We start from the raw sequence: 25220 nt of genomic DNA, 5'->3' as shown, positions 1-25220 counted from the left end.
ACATTTTTACATACTGGCTAAAACTATTTATTTTGACCACATTATCAACTTGCAAACTTAACACCCAAACAGCACAACTCACCCAGTGCTCAGTAGCTCAAACTTAATTTCTTTTCTCAGAATACAATTAGTATCCATAACGTGGCCCCTGACAATGAGGCATGCATTGCCTATTTGTTGACCTCCTTCCTGTGATTATTGACTACTGGCCGTTACAGGAAATAATTTAACTATCATATATTTTGGATTGCAGCAAGATTTCGGAAATAGTTTCGTCATTTTTAGATTCATCGAAATGAGAAATTAAAGGGCTATTCAACATAATGTGTCAATGACAGAATAAGACTTGACAGTTCAAATTGCAAACATTTGTTTGGGTTTTATAAATAACAGTAGAATTAGAATCAGGTTTATTATCCCCGGCATATGAGGTGAAATTTGTTAACTTAGCAGCAACAGTTCTATACATAATCTAGCAGAGAGAGAAAAAAATAATAAATAAAATAAAACATAATAATAAACAAGCAAGTAAATCAATTACGTATGTTGAATAGATTTTTTTAAATGTGCAAAAACAGAAATACTGTATATTAAAAAGAGTGAGGTATTGTCCAAAGCTTCAATGTCCTTTTAGGAATTGGATGGCAGAGAGGAAAAAGCTGTTCCTGAATCGCTGAGTGTGATTCTAATGAGATTCTAATGAAAAATGCCATTACAATAAGATCACTCCCACAATGACCACTTTAATTCAGAATTTCAATAGATCAAAAACCTGGCTCCATTTTCTGGCTGGCTGCCCTTGATCTTTGAAGGGGGGGAAAAAGAATCACAGAAACATTCGTAGGATCACATCATCAGTAAAGAATGCTAAATGGAAACAATATGTAAGCAGTGACCTGTTGAGGATGAAGTCTGTTTGTGACACCTCGCCGCAGGGGGAAAGAGTGCGGCCGTCCAATCGGCAGTGAGGATTTGTTAATCCACAACTCGTCATAGATGGTTCTTACAGGTTTCCAGTTTCAGATAGAAATATGACATTCTGCCTGAGGGTGGGGGGGTTGATGAAGGAGAAATAGCTTTTTTTTAAACGATAATTGAAAATAACTCTAAGCATTCAGTGAGGCCTTCTGAAATCTAGAGCCCCTGTGCCTCCATTCCCATGGCAGTGACCATCTCTCACTCTTGCTACATTACCTCAGAATCAGGTTTAGTATCACCAGTGACACCTCTCTGTCCCTTGTTCATGAGAGAGAGAAAGGGGGGGGGGGGGGTTAGAGAGAGAGAGAGGGAGACTGGAGCAAGTCGAACTGTCAGGTAAACAGTAGTTTTCGCAGACTGCAGATCATGGTTTCCCTTTGGAGACTTTGCTGTTGTTTGGTGCGTGGTGGGCACTGACGCTTGCTGTCAAATGACAATAGAGAACAGGCAACAGACAACTGGTGCAGGAGTAGGCTATTCGGCCCTTCGAGCCAGCACCGCCATTCAATATGATCATGGCTGATCATCCACAATCAGTATCCCATTCCTGCCTTCTCCCCGTATCCCTTGACTCCGCTATCCTTGGTGGGGGGGGGGATGGGGGGAGGTTGATGCTTTGTTGCTGCCTGTGCAGGGGAGATGAGGGGGAGGTCAGTGTTTTTCTCGCATTCATTCTTTTGGGGCTCTATTTTTTTGTGGATGTCTGTGAAGAGTAAGAATTTCAGGTTGTATACTGTACAATGTATACATTCTCTGATAATAAATGGAACCGTATGTCGTGAAATCTGTTAAATTTGCAGCAGCAGTACAAAGCAATACAATAACAGAGAGAAAAATGTGAACAACAATCAGTATATATGTATAGAATAGTTATATTAAATAAGTAGTGCAGAAAAATAGGAAATAAAATAGTGAGGTAGTGTTGATTGATTCAATGTCCATTCAGAAATTGGTTGGAGGAGGAGGAGAAGCTGTTCCTGTATCATCAACTGTGTGAGTTCAGGCTTCCTGATGGTAACAATGAGATGAAAATCTGAAGTAAAACATTCAATTTTGAATAAAATGTCTGCACTGCACCTTCCAAGTATTTAGCCAGTCGCCCACAACACTTCCCTTTACAGACTCCTCTGCGCTCCTTTTTCTTCTTCCCAATGTTTCTGTGTCTTACCTGCTGCGTCATAAACAGAAAATTGCACAGAAATGCAGTTTCACCACTTTCAAGGTTTATTGCTTGTTAGCTCTTACTGTGTAATTTGGACCTGGAGCTTGGTTCCCATCCTTCCCCGAAATTTAGGAGTCGATTGCTGCCCTTTGTGGACGGCAAAACCACAACTCTAATGGAAGACAGTCCCAATTTGTAACATTCAGATATCCCCTTGGTCTCCCTCTTTGGCCAGCTACACTGCAACCTCTCTCTTCGTTCTCCCTACCACAGTTAGGAATTTAAAACAATAACCCTAGATGTGTTTAATCCAGTGGTCGAACTCCAGCAAATTTCCATGATCAGCTCTCCTTCCGTCCATAATTTGTTGTCCTTTCAACATTGGTCATTCATGCGCCCTGTTGGGTACGGTCTTTCATCAATTCGTATTACGGTTCTTGGGTTTACTGAGTCTGCCACAAGCAAATGAATCTCAGTGCTGTATATGCTGATATCTATGTACTTTGATAATAAAAGAAAGTTAAAAGATATAATAATAAATATTGAGAACATGAGATGGAGAGTCCTTGAAAGTGAGTCTATTGGTTGTGAGTGATAGAATCAGAATCAGAATCAGGTTTAATATCACTGGCATATGTCGTGAAATTTGTTGTCTTTGCAGCAGCAGTACAATGCAACACGTAATAATAGAAAAAATATGAACTACACTGAGTATATATAATAAATAGTTAAATGAGTAGTGCAAAAATAGAAATTAACAAAAAGTGAGATAGTGTTTATGGGTTCCATATCCATTCAGGAATTGGATGGCAGAGGGGAAGAAGCTGTTCCTGAATCGTTGAGTGCGTGTCTTCAGACTCCTGTACCTCCTTCCTGATGGTAGCAATGAGAACAGAGCTTGTCCTGGGTGATGGGGGCCCTTAATGATGGATACTACCTCTTTGAGACATCACTCCTTGAAGATATCCTGGATACTACGGAGGCTAGTGCCCATGATGGAGCTGACTAAGTTTACAACTCTCTGCAGCTTGTCTCAATCCTGTACAAGTAGGCCCTCCCCCCACCCCATACCAGATGGTGATACGACCAGGTAGAATGCTCTCCATGGTACGCATGTAAAAATTTGCGAGTGTCTTTGGTGACATTCCAAATCTTCTCTAACTCCTAATGAAATATAGCTGCTTCCATGCCTTCTTTGTAGCTACATCGATATGTTGGGCCCAGGATAGATTCTCAGAGATTTTGACACCCAATAACTTGAAATTGCTCACCCTTTCCACTTCCGATCTCTTTATGAGGACTGTTGTGTGTTCCCTCGTCTTACCCTTTCTGAAGTCCACCATTAGTTCTTTGGTCCTAATGACGCTGAGAGCAAGGTTCTTACTGTGACACCACTCAACTAGCTGATATATCTTACTCCTGTATGCCCTCTCATCACCATCTGAAATTCTACCAAGAGAATTGACAATATATCCACTGGTTTTGAAGAAGTATGGAAATACTTTTTGTAGCACTGTGTCCAAGTCCCTGTGGCTTCGCTCTCCGTGATCTTCCGTTCCAGATCCTCTCATTGCACCTGTGGAAAAGGATCTTCTTCCTTTATCCAAGTTCAGGAGATATCAAGCCTTCTCTGAAGTCCCATAAAACCTGGTTGTGGCCCATAAAATTGCCACAACTCTGGCTCAACACAGGATTCTTTGCAAAGTTCCAGAAATGAGGATGCACTTTTCCATTCTAGGAACTTTGAAATACTCTGATACGACAATCCATCCTGCAATAAGTAGACTCCGTTAGTCTCGATAGACCATGGATTTTCACCTTGGAAAGTTTCCAGGACGCAAGCCTGTGCAAGGTTTTTTAATGGAAGACTGGCAGTTGCCCAAGCTGCAAGTCTCCCCTCTCCATGCCACCAATGTTGTCCAAGGGAAGGGCATTAGGACCCATACAACTTGGCACTAGTGTCATCGCAGAACAATGTGTGGTTAAGTGCCTTGCTCAAGGACACACACACAGCCTCAACCAAGGCTCGAACTAGCGACCTTCAGATCACTAGATCAATGCCTTAACCACTTGGCCACACGCCAACACATTGCAATAAGCACGTTGTACAAATGAGGAATCAATCGCATTGTTAAAGCATGCTCTGGAGTTCAGGCAATATAGCAAATATTAACATCAGCAACCAATTTTTTAGACCTGAATGTGGATTGTAGATGAAATTTAAAATGCAGCTCTGGACCACAGTTCCCTGGAGCTGCGGACACCAGTTAACTGAAAACTAGACATTCACTTTGGGTGTCTGGAGTGTGGGTGCAAAGAAGGAGGTGTGAAAGTTATTTGTAATTCAAAGGAAGCATTGTAGATACTGTTACGTACCCGTGACACGTGACAGTGGTACCCTTGTCACGTGACTGGGGTTGAAGTTATACTGGACATGAGGTAATGGTGGAGTGATGTCATTTTCCCGCCAGTAGAGGTCATGTGACAGGTTTTTTCTACAGGGTATAAAAGGAAGACCCACCCTGTCAGGTGGGGCAGTTCGTGGCTGGATTTGCCAAGATGACTTCATATCACTGTGTGATTTAATGTGATGACGCAGTTTAGTTAAAAATGAAGTTTTATATAATGCCTAAAGTTTAAAAGGTCAGAGCCAACGGTTTCTTTGCTAATGGAGAGTGAAGTTTGGAAGACAAATCGAGAAGAATCGATTTTCGACGATGGATTGACTTCGACCTTGTGTGATCCTCATTCGGAAGGATTTCGTTTACTATTCTCACGATAGTCTCCGCTGGAAAAAGCGGGAGATTGAGAATATTGTGGAAGGAAGGTCAGTCACTTTAAGTTGTTATATTTAATAAAATTCGACGTGGGAGTTCGACGCTGGGAATCGAAGGACATCGACGTGGAAGAGAATTTACATCGCTTTAAAAAGTCTCTCCTTTTAAAAGTACCGTGAGCTTTTGAACTTTCAGCATATCGCTTTAAAAAAACTGAGTTCTTTTCAATACCACTTTGAAGACTGTTTGGGACTGCAACGCTATTAAGGACTGTTTGAGCAGCTGAGCTCGGACCATTGTTTGGGTTTGTTTACATTTGAAGGGGGTTTGTTATCAGTGTTTAATAAACGTGTTATTTGTTATAAAAACCCTTCGTCTAACTCATCTATAATTATTGTTGCCTGAATACGTAACATAATTATGGGGGCTACGTTCGGGATTGAATTATTTGAGTTTAAAAAGTTTTTTGAATTTTGAATCGGTGTTTTGGTAACGGGGATTGCTCGATTTTTTTTTGTTTGATTGGCTTGTGAGTGGTATTCGGCAACGATGAATATTGATGAGTTTCTGGATTCGCCAGACGCGGATTTGTTAGCGAAGGCGAAAAAAACTGAAGTCTCTGAACTTGCTAATCGGTTGCATCTTAAAGGGATTTTGCCAACTACATCAAAAGCTGTAATACAGAGAAAGATCGCATCACATTTTGTGGCTTCGGGTCATTTTGAAGAATCGATTTTAGAATCGTTTCCAATAAGTAATCTGGAGATGCAGTTGCAAATCGAACAAATGATGTTAGAAAGGTGTAAATTGGAAGCTGAGCAAAAGCAAAGAGATTTTGAATATGCAATGGAGAAATTAAGGTCTGTAGAACAGTCTGCTGATTCTAAAAAACCGTTTGTTGCTAGCCAAGAAATTAAATTGGTCCCTCCATTTAGTGAAACAGAAGTGGAAAGATATTTTCAACATTTTGAAACTATTGCTCGGATGTCAGAGTGGCCGAAAGATAAATGGTCAGTGTTATTACAGAGTGTAATTAAAGGCAAGGCACGACACGTTTACACAGCTTTGACTGCTACGCAAGCATTAGATTATGATATTGTGAAAGAAAATATTCTCAAATCGTATGAATTGGTCCCAGAAGCGTATAGGGAAAGATTCAGGAGTTTGAAAAAGTCTGTGGAAAAGACTTATGTGGAATTTGCCTATGATAAAGCTATGTGTTTTGAGAGATGGGTTTCTTCTAAAAATGTAAATGAGGACTATGAGACTTTGAAAGAGCTGATTTTAATGGAGGAATTTAAAAGAAGCATTCCTGTTGAAGTAAGGACCTACTTAAATGAGAGGGATACTGATAAATTGCAGGACTGTGCTAGATTAGCTGATGAGTATGTTTTAATCCATAAGAATAAATTTCCTCAGGGTAGAATTTTCAAGAGGAAAAATAATATGGAGACTCCAGGTAAATTAGAAATTAAATTAGAGGTTAATGAGAGAGGTAAGGAGGAAGGAAAACCTGTGAAGGAAAGACAGTTTGGTCTTATTTGTAACTATTGTAAGAAGCCTGGCCATGTAATAGCTAACTGTTTCAAATTGAAAAAGAAAGAGAAGGAAGCAGTTCCGGATGCTTGTGTGCAACATACTGAAGCACCTGTAAAGTTACAGGGTTTGGTAAACACAAATGAGGATTTGTTAGAGTCTGACCAAGTTAGAAAGGGATATGATCATTTTATAACTGAAGGGTTTGTATCCTTGAAAGAAGGATCTACTCTGGTGCCAATAAAAATTCTTAGGGATACTGGAGCTTCTCAATCACTGATGTTAGATAGTGTGTTGAAGTTTAATGAAGAGAGTGATACTGGTGAGGTAAATTACATAAGAGGTGTTGGAAGTGATTTTATGCCTGTACGTTTACATAAAATAAATTTAAAGTCAGGGTTAGTTACAGGATTTGTTAAGGTAGGATTACAGCATAGCTTACCTGTGAAGGGTATTTCTTTATTGTTAGGTAATGACTTGGCAGGTGGACAAGTTTTTCCTGAAGTGCATTTGACAATAGAGTTAGAGGAACCAGAGGTGAATTCTAACACAGATTTTTCTTGTGTTGTGACTAGAGCTATGGCTAAAAAGATTGATGTGCAGAATGAGGTTGTTACTCATGACTGTTCAACTCAGGATTTGAGTTTTGAGGATGTGTCAGAGACTTTCTTACCTTCGTTGTTTGAACAAGATTCTGGGAGTAAGTCTGACTATGAAGATTTATCTCTGTCTCGGAAGGAGATGATAGCAGAGCAGAATAAAGATCCTGAGATTGTAAAATTAAGGGAACAAGCTTTACTAGGTAGTGAAATTGAGAAGGTGTCAGTAGGATATTATTTGGAAAAAGGAGTGTTGATGAGAAAGTGGAGGTCGCCTACAATTCCTGCAAGTGAGGAATGGAATGTTGTTTACCAGGTAGTTGTTCCTAAAGTTTATCGGAATGAGATTTTGACTTTAGCTCATAGTGTGCCTTTAGGTGGACATCAAGGGGTAAGGAAAACTGTGGACAAGATTTTAAAACATTTTTACTGGCCTGGTCTAAGAAAAGATGTGGCGATGTTTTGTAAGACGTGCCATACTTGTCAAATTGTGGGTAAACCAAATCAGGTTACACCAGTAGCTCCATTACAACCTATTCCAGCATTTGGTGAACCGTTTTCTAAAGTTATTGTAGATTGTGTTGGTCCATTACCAAAGACAAAAACTGGTTATCAGTATTTGTTGACTATCATGTGTACTTCGTCTAGGTTTCCAGAGGCAGTACCACTTAGGAATATAAAAGCTAAAACTGTGACGAAGGCTCTTATAAAATTCTTTACTTATTTTGGATTGCCTAAGGAAATACAAACTGATCAAGGTAGTAATTTTATGTCTGGATTGTTTCAACAGATAGTTTATAAATTGGGAGCTAAGCAAATTACTTCGTCTGCGTACCATCCAGAATCGCAAGGTGCCTTGGAGAGGTTTCATTCTACTCTCAAGAATATGATTAGGACATATTGTGTGGAGAATGAAAGTGACTGGGATGAGAGTATAAACTTACTTTTATTTGCAGTAAGGGAATCGGTACAGGAATCTTTAGGTTTTAGTCCATTTGAACTTGTGTTTGGACATAGAGTTAGAGGACCTTTAGCTTTATTGAAGGAACAGTGGATTAGTAAGGAAGTGCATACTAATTTGTTGGACTATGTTTTGAAATTTAAGGACAGGTTACATAGAGCTTGTAGTTTGGCCAAGGAAAATTTGAAGTTGGCTCAGGAGAAAATGAAAACTTGGTATGATAAGGAAGCTAGGATGAGGATGTTTAAGCCTGGAGATAAGGTGTTGGTTCTTTTCCCAGTGCAGACAAATCCTTTACAAGCTAGATTTCATGGGCCTTATGAAATTGTGTCTAGAGTTAATGATGTGGATTACGTAATAAAAACTCCAGATCGTAGAAGGTCAACACAACTTTGCCACATAAATATGATTAAACCATATTTTGAGAAACAATCTGATACTGTGACTGTTGTGGTTAGTGAGAATGAGTTGGATTTAACTGGGAACATGATAGATGATTCATCTGACTTTCATTCTAAATCTAACATTGTTTCTGTTAGGTTACCTAATTTGACTATTTTGGAAAATATGGATGAGAAATTAGCACATTTACAGCTAGAGCAGAAACAACAGATGAAGGAATTGATTTTTAAGTATAAGGATTTGTTTCCAGATGTTCCGAGAAGGACTACTATAGCTTCACATGATGTAGATGTTGGAGATGCCAAACCTATTAAACAACATCCATATAGGATGAACATGGAAAAATGTGAACTTGCTGAGAAAGAAATTGAATACATGTTAGAGAATGATATTATTAGACATTCTAACTCGAATTGGAGTTCGCCATGTGTTATGGTGCCAAAACCTGATGGTAGTATTAGGTTTTGTACGGACTATAGGAAGGTGAATGCTGTAACGAAAACAGATGCATATCCAATTCCTAGAGTAGATGATTGTGTAGATAAGGTTGGAAAAGCAAAGTTCCTTACAAAGATTGATTTATTGAAAGGGTATTGGTGTGTTCCATTAACGGACAGAGGTAGAGAGATTTCTGCATTTGTAACTCCATCTGGGTTATATGAGTATAATGTTCTTCTATTTGGGATGAAGAATGCCCCAGGTACTTTTCAGAGGATGATTAATTCTGTGATTCAGGGATTGAAAGATACTGATGCTTATATTGATGATTTAGTGACAGGAAATGATACTTGGGAAGCACACATAATTGCGGTGGAGAAATTGTTTGAAAAGCTTTCAAAAGCTAACTTGACTATTAATTTAGCCAAGAGTGAATTTGGACATGCTACTGTGACTTACCTTGGTTATGTTGTGGGTCAAGGTAAGGTAGCTCCTGTTCAGGCAAAAGTTCAGGCAATTTTGGAAATTCCCACTCCGACGGGGAAAAAAACTCTCAGAAGGTTTTTGGGAATGGTAGGATATTATCGAAAATTTTGTAAGAATTTTGCTAATGTTGCCCTTCCATTAACTAACCTTCTGCAGAAGAATGTAAAGTTTGTGTGGACAGTGTTTTGTCAGGAAGCATTTGAAAAATTGAAAACAATGATATGTGAACAACCTGTGCTTAAGGCACCTGACTTTGAAAAACCTTTTTCATTAGCTGTGGATGCTAGTGATGAAATTGCGGGAGCAGTATTGATGCAAAGGAATGAGGGTGATGAGGTTGATCATCCAGTAGCTTACTTTTCTAAGAAATTTAATAAGCATCAAAGAAACTATTCAACAATAGAGAAAGAATTGTTATCTCTTGTTTTAGCTTTGGAATATTTTGAGGTATATGTTGGTACAACTCAAAAACCACTTATTGTTTACACTGATCATAATCCATTAGTTTTTCTGAGTAAGATGAAAAACAAAAACAGAAGATTGTTAAATTGGAGTTTGATGTTACAAGAGTACAATATTGTGATAACTCATATTAAAGGTAAAGATAATGTGGTTGCTGATTGTCTATCTCGATGTTGAATGTACAATGTTTTTTTTTGGAGTGGTTTTTTTTATTGTAACACTCCTACTGTATTGTATAGTGTGTATGTTATATGATTTATACATTTGGTTTTTTTTTGTAAGTAATTGTTAAAATTTTTGTTCTTGTCAGACCAAAAATGTTTTTTTTTGGAGGGAGGTGTTACGTACCCGTGACACGTGACAGTGGTACCCTTGTCACGTGACTGGGGTTGAAGTTATACTGGACATGAGGTAATGGTGGAGTGATGTCATTTTCCCGCCAGTAGAGGTCATGTGACAGGTTTTTTCTACAGGGTATAAAAGGAAGACCCACCCTGTCAGGTGGGGCAGTTCGTGGCTGGATTTGCCAAGATGACTTCATATCACTGTGTGATTTAATGTGATGACGCAGTTTAGTTAAAAATGAAGTTTTATATAATGCCTAAAGTTTAAAAGGTCAGAGCCAACGGTTTCTTTGCTAATGGAGAGTGAAGTTTGGAAGACAAATCGAGAAGAATCGATTTTCGACGATGGATTGACTTCGACCTTGTGTGATCCTCATTCGGAAGGATTTCGTTTACTATTCTCACGATAGTCTCCGCTGGAAAAAGCGGGAGATTGAGAATATTGTGGAAGGAAGGTCAGTCACTTTAAGTTGTTATATTTAATAAAATTCGACGTGGGAGTTCGACGCTGGGAATCGAAGGACATCGACGTGGAAGAGAATTTACATCGCTTTAAAAAGTCTCTCCTTTTAAAAGTACCGTGAGCTTTTGAACTTCCAGCATATCGCTTTAAAAAAACTGAGTTCTTTTCAATACCACTTTGAAGACTGTTTGGGACTGCAACGCTATTAAGGACTGTTTGAGCAGCTGAGCTCGGACCATTGTTTGGGTTTGTTATCAGTGTTTAATAAACGTGTTATTTGTTATAAAAACCCTTCGTCTAACTCATCTATAATTATTGTTGCCTGAATACGTAACAATACATTGTAAATATTGTGTTGTCCTGCTACTACCTTTGATCTTTAGCAGATAAAATTGTCATGTAATATTAGGTCAAACAGGCCTCTTCTCTAAGAGTGTCTCATTTCATTGAATAAAACAAGTCTGTATCTACCAGCTTCAGTGTCTCCCTGGTGACTTCCTTCACGTTACAACAGCATCTTCATCCCTGAGGCCTGACATGGTCAGAAACCTCGAAGCAGGTGGTCATGGTGGAACATACAGTGCCTTGGGAAGACCGGATTGAGGAGGCATTTGAAAGTAAGAAAGCATGGGTTTAGATTCTTTTTTATAATAAAATTATTACAATTCAAATTACAATTTAATTAATATATGTGTTTGATTATGAATATAAGGTACTGTGATTGCAAGTGTGATTTAAATATAATGTATTTGGTACTATTCTATCTCTTTTTTGATTCATAATATATATCCTCATGTACTCTGTATTCTTCTATGTGAAAATTAATAAAATATATTGAAAAAGAAAAAAAGAAAGAAAGAAGGCCAAATACCAGCAGGTGGAAGAGCAGTCCCAGAGACAGGAGTGGAGGGCACAATGCGAGCCTATAGTGGTGGGGTGTGGAGGTTTTGCTGCCTGCTCGCAGTGCAGAACCTACTCTCTCCTTGGCATTACAGGGCTGCAAAGGAAGGAGCCGTCAGTACCGTCAGAGGATCCAGGTGGGTACTGATCAAGAAGTGCGACCCGTGGACCAGTGCCGCTTGATCAACCCTGGATGGTAGCTGATATTGAAAGACCCAAAACATGCGACGACCCCAGGTCACGTCACCGATGACAAACAAAAGAGAAAATCTGCAGACGCTGGAAATCCAAGCAACACACACACAAATTGCTGGAGGAACTCAGCAGGCCAGGCAGCATCTATAGGAAGGAGTAAACAGTCGACGCTTCGGGCCGAGGCTGTTCACTCTTTTCCATGGATGCTGCCTGGCCTGCTGAGTTCCTCCAGCAACTTGTGTGTGTTGCTGCGTCACCGATGATGTGCCCCAGCCCATCCTTGGATGAATCTCAGCATCAGAAAGAAAAGGCAAATCAAACAAAAGCTTATTTCTCTGATTAACAAGAGGAAGCTCGCTGACATTTTAAACGTAATACAACAAATGGAGGAACAGGCTGTAATGTTCATGTTCTTCACCAGTGTTTCATTTTTATGAAACTACATCAATCAAAATGCAGATGCTGTGAACAGAATGTGATCAGAGCAATATTACAGTGAGCTCTTGTTTTTATGATCACAGCATGAAAAGTACTGAATTAAACAGTAGAACTGGTCAAGCCAAAATTAAATGAGTAACATGTTTAACAATTTGCTGTGTCCGTATTTTTTTGCTGTTCCTTAGACCTGGATGGCAGCCTTAAGCATTGACAACTGGTAATCGACAAAATCTCAGCAAATCCTCAGCAGGTGGAAGGAACACATCTGTTTGGAGCTGAAGTTGGTGGACGTCCAAGCTCTTCAGCTGCAATGCATCAATGTTTCCAAAGGATTTTACCATCATGTTGGCAAAGCACTTGATTCAATGGAGCTGATGTTCAGAAAGCACCAGAAAGAAAGGGTCTTTTAAGAGACTCTTGGATAGGTACATGGAGCTTAGAAAAACTAGGTAAAACCCTAGGTAATTTCTAAAGTAAGTACATGTTCGGCACAGTATTATGGGCCAAAGGGCCTGTGTTGTGCTGTAGGTTTTCTATCAACAGATTTAATTTTTTTGCCTTCCCCCTCCCCTCTTTTTCTGTTCCCCACCTCTTCTCACCTGCCTATCGCTTCCCCCCGGCTTCCCTCTTCCTTCCCTTTCTCCTCTGGTCACTTTCCTCTCCTTTCAGATTCCACCTTCTCCAGCCCTTTTACCTTTCCCACCCACCTGGCTTCCCCCATCACCTTCTAGCTAGCCTCTTTCCCCTCACCCCACCCCCCACCTTTTTATTCCAGTGTCTTTTCCTTTCCACTTCAGCCCCGAAGAAGGGTCTGAGTCCCTCCAGCATTTTGTTTGTGTTGCGACAGATTAAGTTCACAGAACTGTTGTACAGCTTGAGGCTTTGTAGCGTGTGAGACCTGAGTTCTATCCTGTCTGCGTGGAGTTTTCACAATCCCCCGTGGCTATTGATCTCTCTGAGACTCTTGTTTCCTTCCATATCCCAATGGTTTGCACGTTGGTAAGTTCATAGCCACTTTAAATTGTCCCGAGTGCTCAGACTGTAACATATAGGAGCAGAATTAGGCCATTTGGCCCATCAAGTCTGCTCCACCGTTCCATCATGGCTGATCTATTATCCCTCTGAACCCCATTCTCCTGCCTTCTACCTCTAACCTTTGACATTCTTACGAGTCAAGAACCCTATCACCTCCGCTTTAAATATACGCAATGACTTGGCCTCCACAGCCATCTGTGGCAAAGAGTTACACTCAGAAATTCCTCCTAATCTTTGTTCCGAAGGGATGTCCTTCTGTTCTGAGACTGTGTCCTCTGGTCCTGGAGGTGTAGAAGACTAATAGAATCTGGATGGGGCTGATGGGAATGTAGGTGGAATATAAACAAGGGTGAACGTAGGATTCCATAACCACAAGAAACTCTGCAGACATTGGAAATCCAAAGTAACACACACTCAAAACACTGGAGGAACTCAGCAGGTCAGACAGCATCTGTGGAAATGAATCAACAGTTCGGGCCAAGACCCTTCTTCAGGGACTGAGGAGGAAGGGCGAAGATGCCAGAAGAGAACGGTGGGGGGAGGGGGAGGAGGCTAGCTGCAAGGTGATGGGTGAAGCCAGTTGAGTGGGAAAAGTCCAGGGCAGGAGAAAAAGGAATCAGATAGGAGAAAGGGAAGGGAATGTAGGATTACTGTACATCAACAGTTGAGAGTCAGTGTGGACTCGGTCGATCAAAGGGCCTATTTCCATGCTATATTGCATTTTTATGACTGTAACGAAAGAATGAAAAACTGAATAAATATGTCAGCACGAGAAAACCCGCAGGCTCTGGAAATCCAAGTGGCACCCACAAAATGCTGGAGGAACTCCGCAGGCCAGGCAGCATCCATGGAAAAGAGTAGAGTGTCAACGTTTTGGGCTGACACCCTTCAGCCAGTTCTGATGAAGGGTCTCGGCCCGAAACGTCAACTGTTTATTCACTTCCATAGATGCTGCCTGACCTGTTGAGTTCCTCCGGCATTTTGTGCGTGTTGCTTAAATATGTCAGGAGCTGGCCCTACAGATTACAAGTATGTTGCTTAAAAATTAATTCACCGCAAATACATTAACGGAAGTGCATTTGATTCATTCTAGCTTTGACACAATGGGACAAATGTCCTCCAGTTTTCTGACATGCTGTGAACTGGCAGAATTGGGAGCATTGTGTTCCCAGTACACACACCCTCATGATTTAATCCCTCACAGTGCAGATTCTGCCCTGTGCTGGAGCTGGTGTCGCAAATTAGGCGTCTTTGTCCGTTAATATCAATGGAAATGGTGGTTTATGATCCACGATGGACACGCACCCAGCCAACACAACCAGATCAGAATTCAACTCAACTTCAGTATTTTCTGTCCAGGATGGCCAAAGTTTATCTGAATATTATAGCCAAGGATTAAGGTGTGGGAGAGGCGACGCAAATTGGAATTTCATTTCCTGAAATTTAGATTAAAGGTTGATTTGACTGACTTTTTCAAAAACGTGGTAGAGTTAGAGCCAGCCCCAGCGATGTCGGCGACCGTTGGCATTACGAACGAGTACTGTCTGGGTATCGCAGCTGCAGATGCGGGCCGACACGCCAGGGGGCGGCAGAGCCGGAGCTGTAACGGCGGACGGTGAAGGACGTAAACTGGGCGCCGGGGCCCACTTTGCGACCGGACGGAAAGTGAGGCGGGGATCGAAGGTGTTGAAGGTGAGAGGGGCAGTTCTGGGCCTTTGGGCGCCGGCTCTTTTTCTGGGTGACAGCTGGGGTTCTCCGTGTCTGAGGTTCGGGACGGGGCAGGGATAAGGACCGATCGGTTCGGCGGGACTCAAGTGAGGCCGGGACGGGGCAGGACAGGCTCAGTGGAGGATGAGGAGGTAGGTCACCGGCGGATAAGGCCGGGCACCGTGAGGAGGATGGAGGGACAGAGAGTGAGTGGGAAAGTTGGAGGAGGAGGGCGAGGGGTGAAGAGGAATTTGGAGGGGGAGGGAGAGAAGAAGGAAAGTATGTGGGGAGGCAGCAGAGAGCAAAAGTTCAATGTAACCTAAAAAGAAAGCCAGTGAGATGGTATCTGGGCTCAGTTAAGCGATGTGGGATATATAGAGCCGTAGTGCTTCAAGTGGTATGTGCAGGTCTGTTTCTCACTTTGGGTAGGGGGTGAGTAGTGCAGAGGTGAAGGATTCACCATTGTGTTGAATGGTGAAATAGTTGTAAGGTACTGGATGACCTTCCTCTGCGTGTTATATTATGTTGTGATGATTTCTGAATGTGGGGGAAAAAATCAAGTAATAGTACACCATTTATTTTCATCAGTAATTGTAATTGTGCCACTACCAAACAGTGCAATGGCCTAATGCACTTTGTACTTCAAAAGGGAACGGAATACTGTATATCTAGGAAATACAGACTATGTAATAGAAGTGCAAACACGAGGAAATCTGCAGATGCTGGAAATTCAAACAACACACACAAAATGCTGGTGGAACACAGCAGGCCAGGCAGCATCTATAAGGAGAAGCACTGTCGACGTTTCGGGCCAAGACCCTTTGTCCTGAAACGTCGACAGTGCTTCTCCTTATAGATGCTACCTGGCCTGCTGTGTTCCACCAGCATTTAATTGAAGCAACAGGTAATTGGTAAAACCGAAATTGGGTATGGATGGCTGGAGTCATACCTCGCGTGAAGGAAGATAGTTGTCTAGTTGCAAGGAAAAGTTTGTGAACCCTTTGCAATTACCTGATTTTCTGCATTAATTACTCATAATATATGGTCTGATCTTCATCTAAGTCACAAAAATAGACAAACACAATCTGCCTTGACTAATAACACCCAAGCAATTATACTGTTCATGTCTTTATTCAGTGCATTATTTAATCATTTACAGTGCAGCTGGAAAAAGTATGCAAACCCTTGTACTTAATAACTGGTAGAACCTCCTTTAGCAGCAATAATGTGCAACAAATGTTTCCTGTAGCTGCTGATCAGATTTGCACAATGGTGAGGAGGAATTTTAAACCATTCTTCCATACAAAGCTGTTTCAGTTCATCAATATTTCTGGGATGCCTTGCATGAACAGCCCTCTTCAGGTCATGCCACAGTATCACAATTGGGTTAAGTTCCGGACTCTGACTTGTCCATTCCAAAGTACAATTTTTCTTCTTTTTAAATCATTCTGTTGTTGATTTACTCTTGTATTTTAGATCATTGTCTTGTTGCATCTTTCAACTTCCATTAAGCTTCAGGTAACAGACTGTTACCCTGACATTCTCCTGTAAAAAGTCTTACAATTTTGAATTCATTGTTTCCTCAGTAATTGCAAACTGTCCAGGCACTGAGACAGCAGAGCAGCCCCAAACCATGATGCTGCTTCCACCATGCTTCACTGCTGGGATGAGGATTTGGTGTTGGTGTACAGTGCCCTTTTTCCTCCACACATAGCGGTGTGCATTTCTGCCAAAAAGTTCAACTCTTGTCTCATCTGTCCACAGAACGCTGTTACAAAATTGTTGTAGAATATCCAGGTGGTCTTTTGGAAACTTCAGAAGTACAGCAATTTTTTTTTGGAGAGCAGTGGTTTCCTCTGTGGTGTCCTTCCATGAACACCATTCTTATTCAGTATTTTTCCTAAAGTGGACAAATGAGCAGAGTCTTTAGCAAGTTCAACAGATTTCTGCAAGGATGGATTGAAAATTGGCTGGCTGACAGGAAACAGAGTAGTGATTAACCGGTCCCTTTCGGAATGACAGGCTGTGACCAGTGGGGTACCGCAAGGTTCGGTGCTGGGACCGCAGCAGTTTACAATATACATTAATGATTTAGATGAAGGGATTAAAAGTAACATTAGCAAATTTGCTGATGACACAAAGCTGAGTGGCAGTGTGAAATGTCAGGAGGATGTTATGAGAATGCAGGGTGACTTGGACAAGTTGGGTGAGTGGGCAAATGTATGGCAGATGCAGTTTAATGTGGATAAATGTGAGGTTATCCACTTTGGTGGCAAGAACAGGAAGGCAGATTACTATCTAAATGGAGTCAAGTTAGGAAAAGGGAAAGTACAACGAGATCTAGGTGTTCTTGTACATCAGTCAATGAAAGCAAGCATGCAGGTACAGCAGGCAGTGAAGAAAGCTAATGACATGCTGGCCTTTATAACAAGAGGAACTGAGTATAGGAGTAAAGAGGTCCTTCTGCAGCTGTACAGGGCCCTGGTGAGACCCCACCTGGAGTATTGTGTGCAGTTTTGGTCTCCAAATTTGAGGAAGGACATTCTTGCTTTTGAGGGAGTGCAGCGTAGGTTCACAAGGTTAATTCCCGGAATGGCGGGACTGTCATATGTTGAAAGATTGGAGCAACTGGGCTTGTATACACTGGAATTTAGAAGGATGAGAGGGGATCTGATTGAAACATATAAGATTATTAAGGGATTGGACACGCTGGAGGCAGGAAGCATGTTCCCGCTGATGGGTGAGTCCAGAACTAGAGGCCACAGTTTAAGAATAAAGGGTAGGCCATTTAGAACAGAGATGCGGAAAAACTTTTTCACCCAGAGAGTGGTGGATATGTGGAATGCTCTGCCCCAGAAGGCAGTGGAGGCCAAGTCTCTGGATGCATTCAAGAGAGAGTTAGATAGAGCTCTTATAGATAGCGGGGTCAACGGATATGGGGAGAGGGCAGGAACGGGGGTACTGATTGTGTATGATCAGCCATGATCACAGTGAATGGCGGTGCTGGCTAGAAGGGCCAAAGGGCCTACTCCTGCACCTACTGTCTATTGTCTTTTGCTGTTACCCTTGGGTTCATTTTCACCTCCTTCAGCATTGCACATTGTGCTCTTGGTGTGATCTTTGCAGGTCACCCATCCCTAGGAAGAATAACAACAGTACTGAACTTTCTCCATTTGTAGACAATTTCACTTGCTGTGGACTGATGAACAATCAGGACTTTAGAAATGCTTTTGTAGCCTTTTGCAGCTTTGTGTATCTCTACAATTCTTTTTCGAAGGTCCTCTGAAAATTGTTTTGATTGAGACATGGTGCACATAAACAGATCCTTCGTGAGAAGACCAGGCTCTGTCAGGAGCCTGACTTTGTGTGTTTTTTATAGGGCAGGATACCTCTACAACCCACACCTCCAGCCTCATTTCATTGATTGGAACGCCTGATTTTAAATAGCTTTTGTAGAAGGCGTTCACATACTTTATTGAACCTAGATTGTTATTGTTTGTTATTAGTTTAGGCAGATTGTGTTTATCTATTATTGGGACCTAGATGAAGATCAGACTACATTTTATGAGTAATTAATGCAGGAAACCAGGTAATTGCAAAAGATTCACAAACTTTCTTGCAACTGTAGTTGTTGGAGTTTGATCATCCCAGTCCCACAACATAACCTATTCCCTTGGGTTTTATCCTTGGGTCCAGTAATCATTAGCTGTTTCGTCAATAATTTTCTTTCTATCATAAGATCAGAAGTGGGGTTGAGTTTAGTTCCATTTGTGCTAGTCCAGATTGGATGCAATAAAACTTCCTGTCACTGCCTGTGAGGAGTTGTACATTCTCCCTGTGACTGCGGGTTTCCTCCCACAGTCCAAAGACGTACCGGTTGGGAGATCAATTGATCATTGTAAATTGTCCCGTGATAAGGCTAGGTTTAAATTGGGAGATTGGGCGACATGGCTAAAAAGACCCATTCCGCATTGTTATATCAATAAATAAATAACTCAGACGATATCAAGGCATCAACTGGATGCAGTCAGACTTGAACAGTATCAAGGCATCAGCTGTTAAGTATCAAGTAACATCCATGTCCCGAAAGTGCCAGACAATGTGTATTTCCATCTACTCTATTTCCCTCACTGAGTGCCACAACATCTGACCAGATCAAATTTGACGGCCACACAAAAACCCCTGGCTACAGGTACAAGTCAGAGACTTGATATCCTGTTGATTTCTCACCTCATGACATTCCAAATCATGTAAGAGTGATCTGAAGGAATTTCTTTCCACTTCCATGGATGAGTACAGTACCAGCAAGCACTCAGGAAGGTGATTAGCATCCAGGACAAAGCAGACTGCTTGAATGTGACTCTACTCATCACCTGAAACATTCATTTGTTGCATCTCCAGTGCACAGTGGCTGCAGTGTGTGCTGCCTACAACATGCACTGTGGCTGATAGACTACTCCAATACCACCTTCTGCACCTGCAAGCTTTACCAGCAAAAGGGATAACGGCAGTAGACACGTAGGAACATTACTGCCTGCACAGTTCCTTCCAAGTTGTGCACCATCCTGATTTAGAAATATATCGGCTGTCCTTCAATCCAGCAGCACCGTGGGAATATCTTCACCAGAGATTCAAGAAGGCAGCTCACCGCAGTTCTAAAAAGCAGTTTGAGTCCTGGAGTACAACAACACCAAAGCAGGCTCTTCAGCCCATCTGGCTCACTCTGGCCTGTCTGGTCTATCAACCCATACCATAGCCCTCCATGACTTTCTCTTCCTGTACATATCCAAACTTCTTTTAAATGTTGCAGTCGAACTCGCCTCTACCACTTTTATTGGCAGCTTCTTCCACACACATGACACCCTCTGAGTGAATAAGTTCCCCCCCCCCCCCCCGATTTGCCTTAAATATTTCACCTTTCACACTAAACCTATGGTATCTAGTTCTAATCTCACCCAACCTGAAGGGAAAAGCCTGCAAACATTCATTCTATATGTACCCGTCTTAATTTTGTAAACCTCTATAAGATCTCCTTTCATTGTTTTTCAAGTGCTAACCTATTCAACCTTTCCAACAACTCGGGACCTGAAGTGCTAGCAATGCCCTTGTAAATTTTCTTTGGACTCCTTCAGATATTTTTGTATCTTTCCTGTAAGTAGCTGATCACAATACTCCAAATTTAGCCTCACCAGTATCTTACACAATTTCAACTCCTATACTCAGTGCCCTTACTAGTGAATGTCAATGTGCCATCTCTCTTTATGACCTTGTCTATCAGTGATATCCTGTCTACTTTCTGGGGTAAGTAATAAATGATAGCTTTGCCAGCAATGCTTAGAACCCAAGCAATTGAACAATGAAAAATCATGGATAACAGTCTGCATATGCATGAATGCAGTAAACACCCCATTGACCCGAGAGAAGTCTGCATACATGTGAATGCGATAAGCACTCCGTTGACCTGAGGCTACATCTGCACTGAGCCGGTGAATTTTGAAAATGCTGGTGTCACGAAAAATCAATAGGCGTCCAGACCAGGCGTTTCTGAAAATACCTCCGTCCACATTAAAACGGGTAACACACAAAATGCTGGTGGAACCTGATGAAGGGTCTCAGCCCAAAACATCAACTGTACTTCTTCCTATAGATGCTGCCTGGCCTGCTGCGTTCCACCAGCATTTTGTGTGTGTTGCTTGAATTTCCAGCATCTGTAGATTTCCTCATGTTTGCGACATTAAAACAGGTATTTGGGCGAATCTCCTCCTGGGGACGTGCAGGATACAGCTACAGAAAACAAGTGAAGAAGAAATAGTATACTATTTCTGTTTCCTCCTCTTAGTTCAAGAAAACAATGAAATGCCGCGCTGCCTCCACCATCTGTTCTGGCCCATCGTGACAGCGTTTTTAAAAAACGCCGGTTACCCCGTACACACTACACTGCCCAGCTGGCATTTTCAGATTTACACACTCTGGAGAGCGTTTTAGAAAAGCTCCATTTTGGGGGAGGAAAGCGCCATTTCAGTGTGGACAGAGGGTCAAAACGAAGAGAAAAAGCTTCGGTTATGGATTTATCCAGTCTAGTGTGGATGTAGCCTAAGGTGTCTGCATATGCATGAATGCAATAAACATCCCATTGACCTGAGAAGTTTGTATATGCATGAATGCAGCTCAGAGATGATGGTGATTAACACTCATTTTGGGTGTGTTGGTGTGAAGATCTAGGTATTTGAAAATTATACACAACTCAAAAGAAGCATTTTGAATGCATTGCAACTATAGGAATTATCCTGTTGTTACTTTGGTTCTTTAACATATAAAAATGTGATATAATGATGGGTCCGGTAGCCTCTACCAGGAATGTCTGCATAAAAATGGCTGCTGAATAAAGCCTTCTATATCAGTGACTACAGTGTTTCTCTGGTGTCTTTGATTACATATTTTAGAAGGAATGTTACCAAAAAGGAATAGTTATTTAGGGCTGCTTTTTCACAAGTGATTGAAAGTGGCATTGCATGTAAACAAGGTTAGTGAATGAGTGATAGGTTCCAAAGAGAGCCATCTAAGTATAAATATGGAACCCACCAACAAAACCTCATCCAACTCCCCTTTGAATGTTTGCAGCCGAACAATGCCGGCTGGCAACTTAAGTAAAGGTTGTCTCCACAGCAGAAACAAACTTTTCTATTATCTAGTCTTCCTTGTTGTGTATATTTTGCATATCTTATTCACTTGTAAGACCCGAGTAAATTGGTCCCAGAAACTAAATTTACTGGAGACTCGGATACCCAATGTCAGCTGGTGGTGTAGTGGCATCAGCATCGGACTTCAAGACAAATGGTCTCGAGTTTGAATCTGGCCAGCTTTCCACCTGTGCTGGGTTGAGCGTCAAGCTAGCAACTCAGCTTGGTTTTTAAAAAACAGTCAAATGCTATGGAAACGGCAAAAATGCCATCCATTGTGCTGCAAGATGTGGAAAGGAACAGATAGCAGCAGCTATCTAAGATGTTGTGGTTAGTTTGAATCCTTGTTTTAAAGTAGCAAAACTCCTCTGAAGAGGACACAATGAATTGGTTCAGACCTGCCCACAGACTTATTCAGAGACAGGGTAGTATTTTTGTGTTATTTTGCCATGAATATTTCTACTGTGAGAACCACTCAAGCATAAAGCACAGCATTCCTTTTCCTATCTAGTATTTTAAGCATACTTTACGATGTCAAGAATGTTTGTTGCTTCAAAATATATGACACTATTCTGTTTCCATCAGATAGCTCCTGGTTGAACTCTTCCCAGTCCCACAGCCATGCCATTCATTGACCTCCAGGAAAAGCTGGGCATCAACATTGACAAGTGGATGCTAATCCAAAGTGGTGCACAGCCCCACAATCAGCCATCCCGTTGTCACGTATTTGAGAAGGATTGGATTGAATGTGCTCATGGAATCGGGAAAATCAGAGCCATGAAAGAGTGTAAACTGGAAATGGAAGATTTCTATGAATGTGTAAACCGAACTAAGTTGGTGAGTTGGCAGGTGTAAAAACAATGTGCCGTATTGTCACAAATGCTAATAAGAAGTGTAGCTATGGTATTTCCTTGCAATGCCTCTGTAAAGTTATCTTTTCATCGTTGAATTGAATGTTTAGAATCAGAATCAGGTTTAATATCACTAGCATATGTCATTAAATTTGTTGTTTTGTGGCTGCAATACATAAAAGACTAAAATACAATTTTAAAAAAATGGGATCATAGAAAACTACAGCACAGAAATAGGCCCTTTGGCCCATCTAGTCTGCAAAACCATTTAAACAGCCTACATCCATCTACCATAGTCCTCCATATCCCTCCCATCCACGTACCTATCCAAACTTCTCTTAAATATTGAAATCAAAATCGTATCCACCACTTGTGCTGGCAGCTTGATTCACACTCTCATCACCCTCTGAGTGAAGAGGTTTCTCCTCACGTTTCCCTTAAACACTTTACCTTTTACTCATAGCCCATTACCTCTAGTTGTAGTCCCACCCACCCTCAGTGGAAAAAGCCTGCTTTCATTTACCCTATCTATACCCCCCCCCCAATAATTTTGTATACTTCTATCAAATCTCCCCTCAATTTTCTACATTCCAGGAAATAAAAGTTCTAACCTATTCAATCTTTCCTTATAACTCAGGTCCTGCAGTGCCAACAACATCCTTTGTAAATTTTCTCTGTACTCTTTCAATCTTATTTACATCTTTCCTGTAGGTAGGTGACCAAAACTGCACACTATACTCCAAATTAGGCCTCGCCAACATCGTGTGCAACTTCAACATAACATTCCACTTTTTATACTCAATACTTTGATCTGAAGGCCAATGTGCTAAAAGCTTCTTTACAGCCCTATTTACTGGTGATGCCACTTTCAAAGAATTATACAACTACAGATGCAAAAAATCCATTTAAAATCTCCTCCACCTCTTCTGGTTCCACACATAGATTGCCATTTTGATCTTCCAGAGGACCTATTTTGTCCCTTGCAATCCTTTTGCTCTTAATATATCCGACTAGGAGTTGAGGATGCCATCGTCTACCTGCTGAACCGTGTTACGCCCACCTGGACAAGCCGGCAAGCACTGTGAGCGTCATGTTTTTTGACTTCTCCAGTGCATTCAACACCATCTGCCCTGCTCTGCTGGGTGAGAGGCTGACAGTGATGCAGGTGGATGCTTCCCTGGTGTCATGGATTATAGATTACCTGACTGGCAGACCACAGTACGTGTGCTGTCCTGAACACATTTGACAAACTCTATCCCATCTAGTCCTTTTACAGAGCAAACACGAGGAAATCTGCAGATGCTGGAAATTCAAACAACACACACAAAATGCTGGTGGAATGCAGCAGGCCAGGCAGCATCTATAGGGAGAAGCACTGTCGACGTTTCGGGCCGAGACCCTTCGTCAGTCCTTTTACAGTCAGAGTGTAGAGAGGGTAGAGCAGTGGGCCAAGCATACATCCTTGAAGTGCTCCAATGTTGATTGTCAGTTTGGTGAGGGGGAGGTTATTTCTGATCTGCGCTGTTAGTTGTTGAATGGTGCAATTACTTGAGGGGTGAATGTCATTCCAACTTTACTGTGCCGGGTTTTCAATTAAACAGCCAAAATGCTAAATATACTCTTGACGGTTTTTAAGTGTCTGTAAATGACCAGATCGCCACGGTCTCAAGTGTTCTGTTGACATGGTGCTTTGTTTCCATGCTCACAGGAAAAAAGGCTGAACACCATCAGAGCACAAAGAGAAAAGCTGATAAAGGAAGGCAAGTACACTCCTCCAGACTACCACACCGGCAAAGGTGACCAGCGTCCATAAGTGTTGTTCTTGTCTTCATTACCCATACAGGAGCAAGCATCAGATGATCCTCTCAACAGTCTAAAAACTGGAACATTACAGTTAGCTTGTGCTGAAGGTTATCATGGGACAATGCACAGCTTCTGTGTCTGGTTTAGTTGGGTTGTTTTGGGATGGCTATTTGTGGGCAATGATTGTGCAACTTGTCTATAAAGATTATTAAATCTAATTACGATACTGATTGTTAGCTTTGTTTGTCATCTGTGATGAGAGATTCTATGATTCCAGTCTTTTTACTGTCACCTTTGGCTCAGCTGATAGCTTGCCCACAGTCTTGCCTTCGACTTCCAGTTCAGAAACTGTGCACAAGAATCTGGACTGATGACTGACCTTCTAGTGCAGAGCTGAAGAAATACTGCACTATCAGAGATCTGCTCTCTGCCCTCTCCCAAGAGAGTAAGGTTCTCTTGCCAATAATTCAAGGAAGAATCCCTGGTTATCCATCTGACCTGCCCAATGCTTATTTGTGAACATTAATAAAACATATTGTGGACATTATTACCTTTTTGTGAATGTTTGCTATGCATAATTATGTGTTTCCTATGCCTCATTAACTGAAAATTCATTGAGATGCTTTGAAAGAGATGTTAAAAGTGTGATATAATTTACTCCCCTTTTTGTACTTGCTGTTATAGTCTTGGCGAAAGACAACAACTCTATACGTTTGTTTGACCTCAATCTGAGAATGAACCAGATCACTTGGAAACTTCCGTCTATCATATCTGCAGTGTAACGGTAAAATAGAAAGGGTGAAGATTTTCAAAGGCATGCAGTACACAGAATAGGGTAGTATTTGCAGCACAAATAGAGGTTGGCAGGTACGACAGTGTGGACATCAGAGTTGTGGCTGAAAGAAGATCATAGCTGGAAGCTTAACATCCAAGGAATCGTATCAAAAGGACAGGCAGGTCGGCAGAGGGGGTGGGGCAGCACATTGAACTTTGATCTTTCAAG

At 41.5% G+C, this 25220-nt stretch overlaps 2 protein-coding genes across 4 annotated transcripts in view; one reads left to right on the top strand and one right to left on the bottom strand.

Annotated features, from left to right (window-relative positions):
* Window positions 1-25220, bottom strand: part of zbtb8b (zinc finger and BTB domain containing 8B) — a 367049-nt gene that overhangs the window by 211800 nt on the left and 130029 nt on the right. The gene's annotated exons all lie outside the window — the stretch shown is intronic.
* On the top strand, window positions 14747-24764 carry ndufs5 (NADH:ubiquinone oxidoreductase subunit S5). Of its 3 annotated transcripts, none has more exons than XM_073034560.1 (3): window positions 14747-14868; window positions 22149-22400; window positions 24123-24764. In XM_073034560.1, exons 2-3 carry the CDS (start codon window positions 22185-22187, stop codon window positions 24225-24227), a joined length of 321 nt encoding a protein of 106 aa, XP_072890661.1. In that variant the 5' UTR covers window positions 14747-14868; window positions 22149-22184; the 3' UTR covers window positions 24228-24764. The 3 variants fall into 3 exon arrangements, with proteins under 3 accessions (XP_072890661.1, XP_072890662.1, XP_072890663.1); XM_073034561.1 differs by having other exon boundaries at window positions 14753-14868; window positions 22153-22400; XM_073034562.1 differs by lacking the exon at window positions 14747-14868 and adding an exon at window positions 14919-15035.

Source organism: Hemitrygon akajei, chromosome 32 (genome assembly GCF_048418815.1).
Source record: "Hemitrygon akajei chromosome 32, sHemAka1.3, whole genome shotgun sequence".
In the NCBI taxonomy this organism is placed as follows: Eukaryota; Metazoa; Chordata; class Chondrichthyes; order Myliobatiformes; family Dasyatidae; genus Hemitrygon; species Hemitrygon akajei.
This window is presented reverse-complemented; position numbering and strand designations above follow the sequence as displayed.

What these genes read in the sequence shown, in the direction of transcription:
- ndufs5 (XM_073034560.1), top strand. Translation starts at nt 22,185, where the DNA reads ATGCCATTCATTGACCTCCAGGAAAAGCTGGGCATCAACATTGACAAG. An exon ending in GTGTAAACCGAACTAAGTTG is followed by an intron (nt 22,401 to 24,122) that starts GTGAGTTGGCAG and finishes CCATGCTCACAG; the next exon opens with GAAAAAAGGCTGAACACCAT.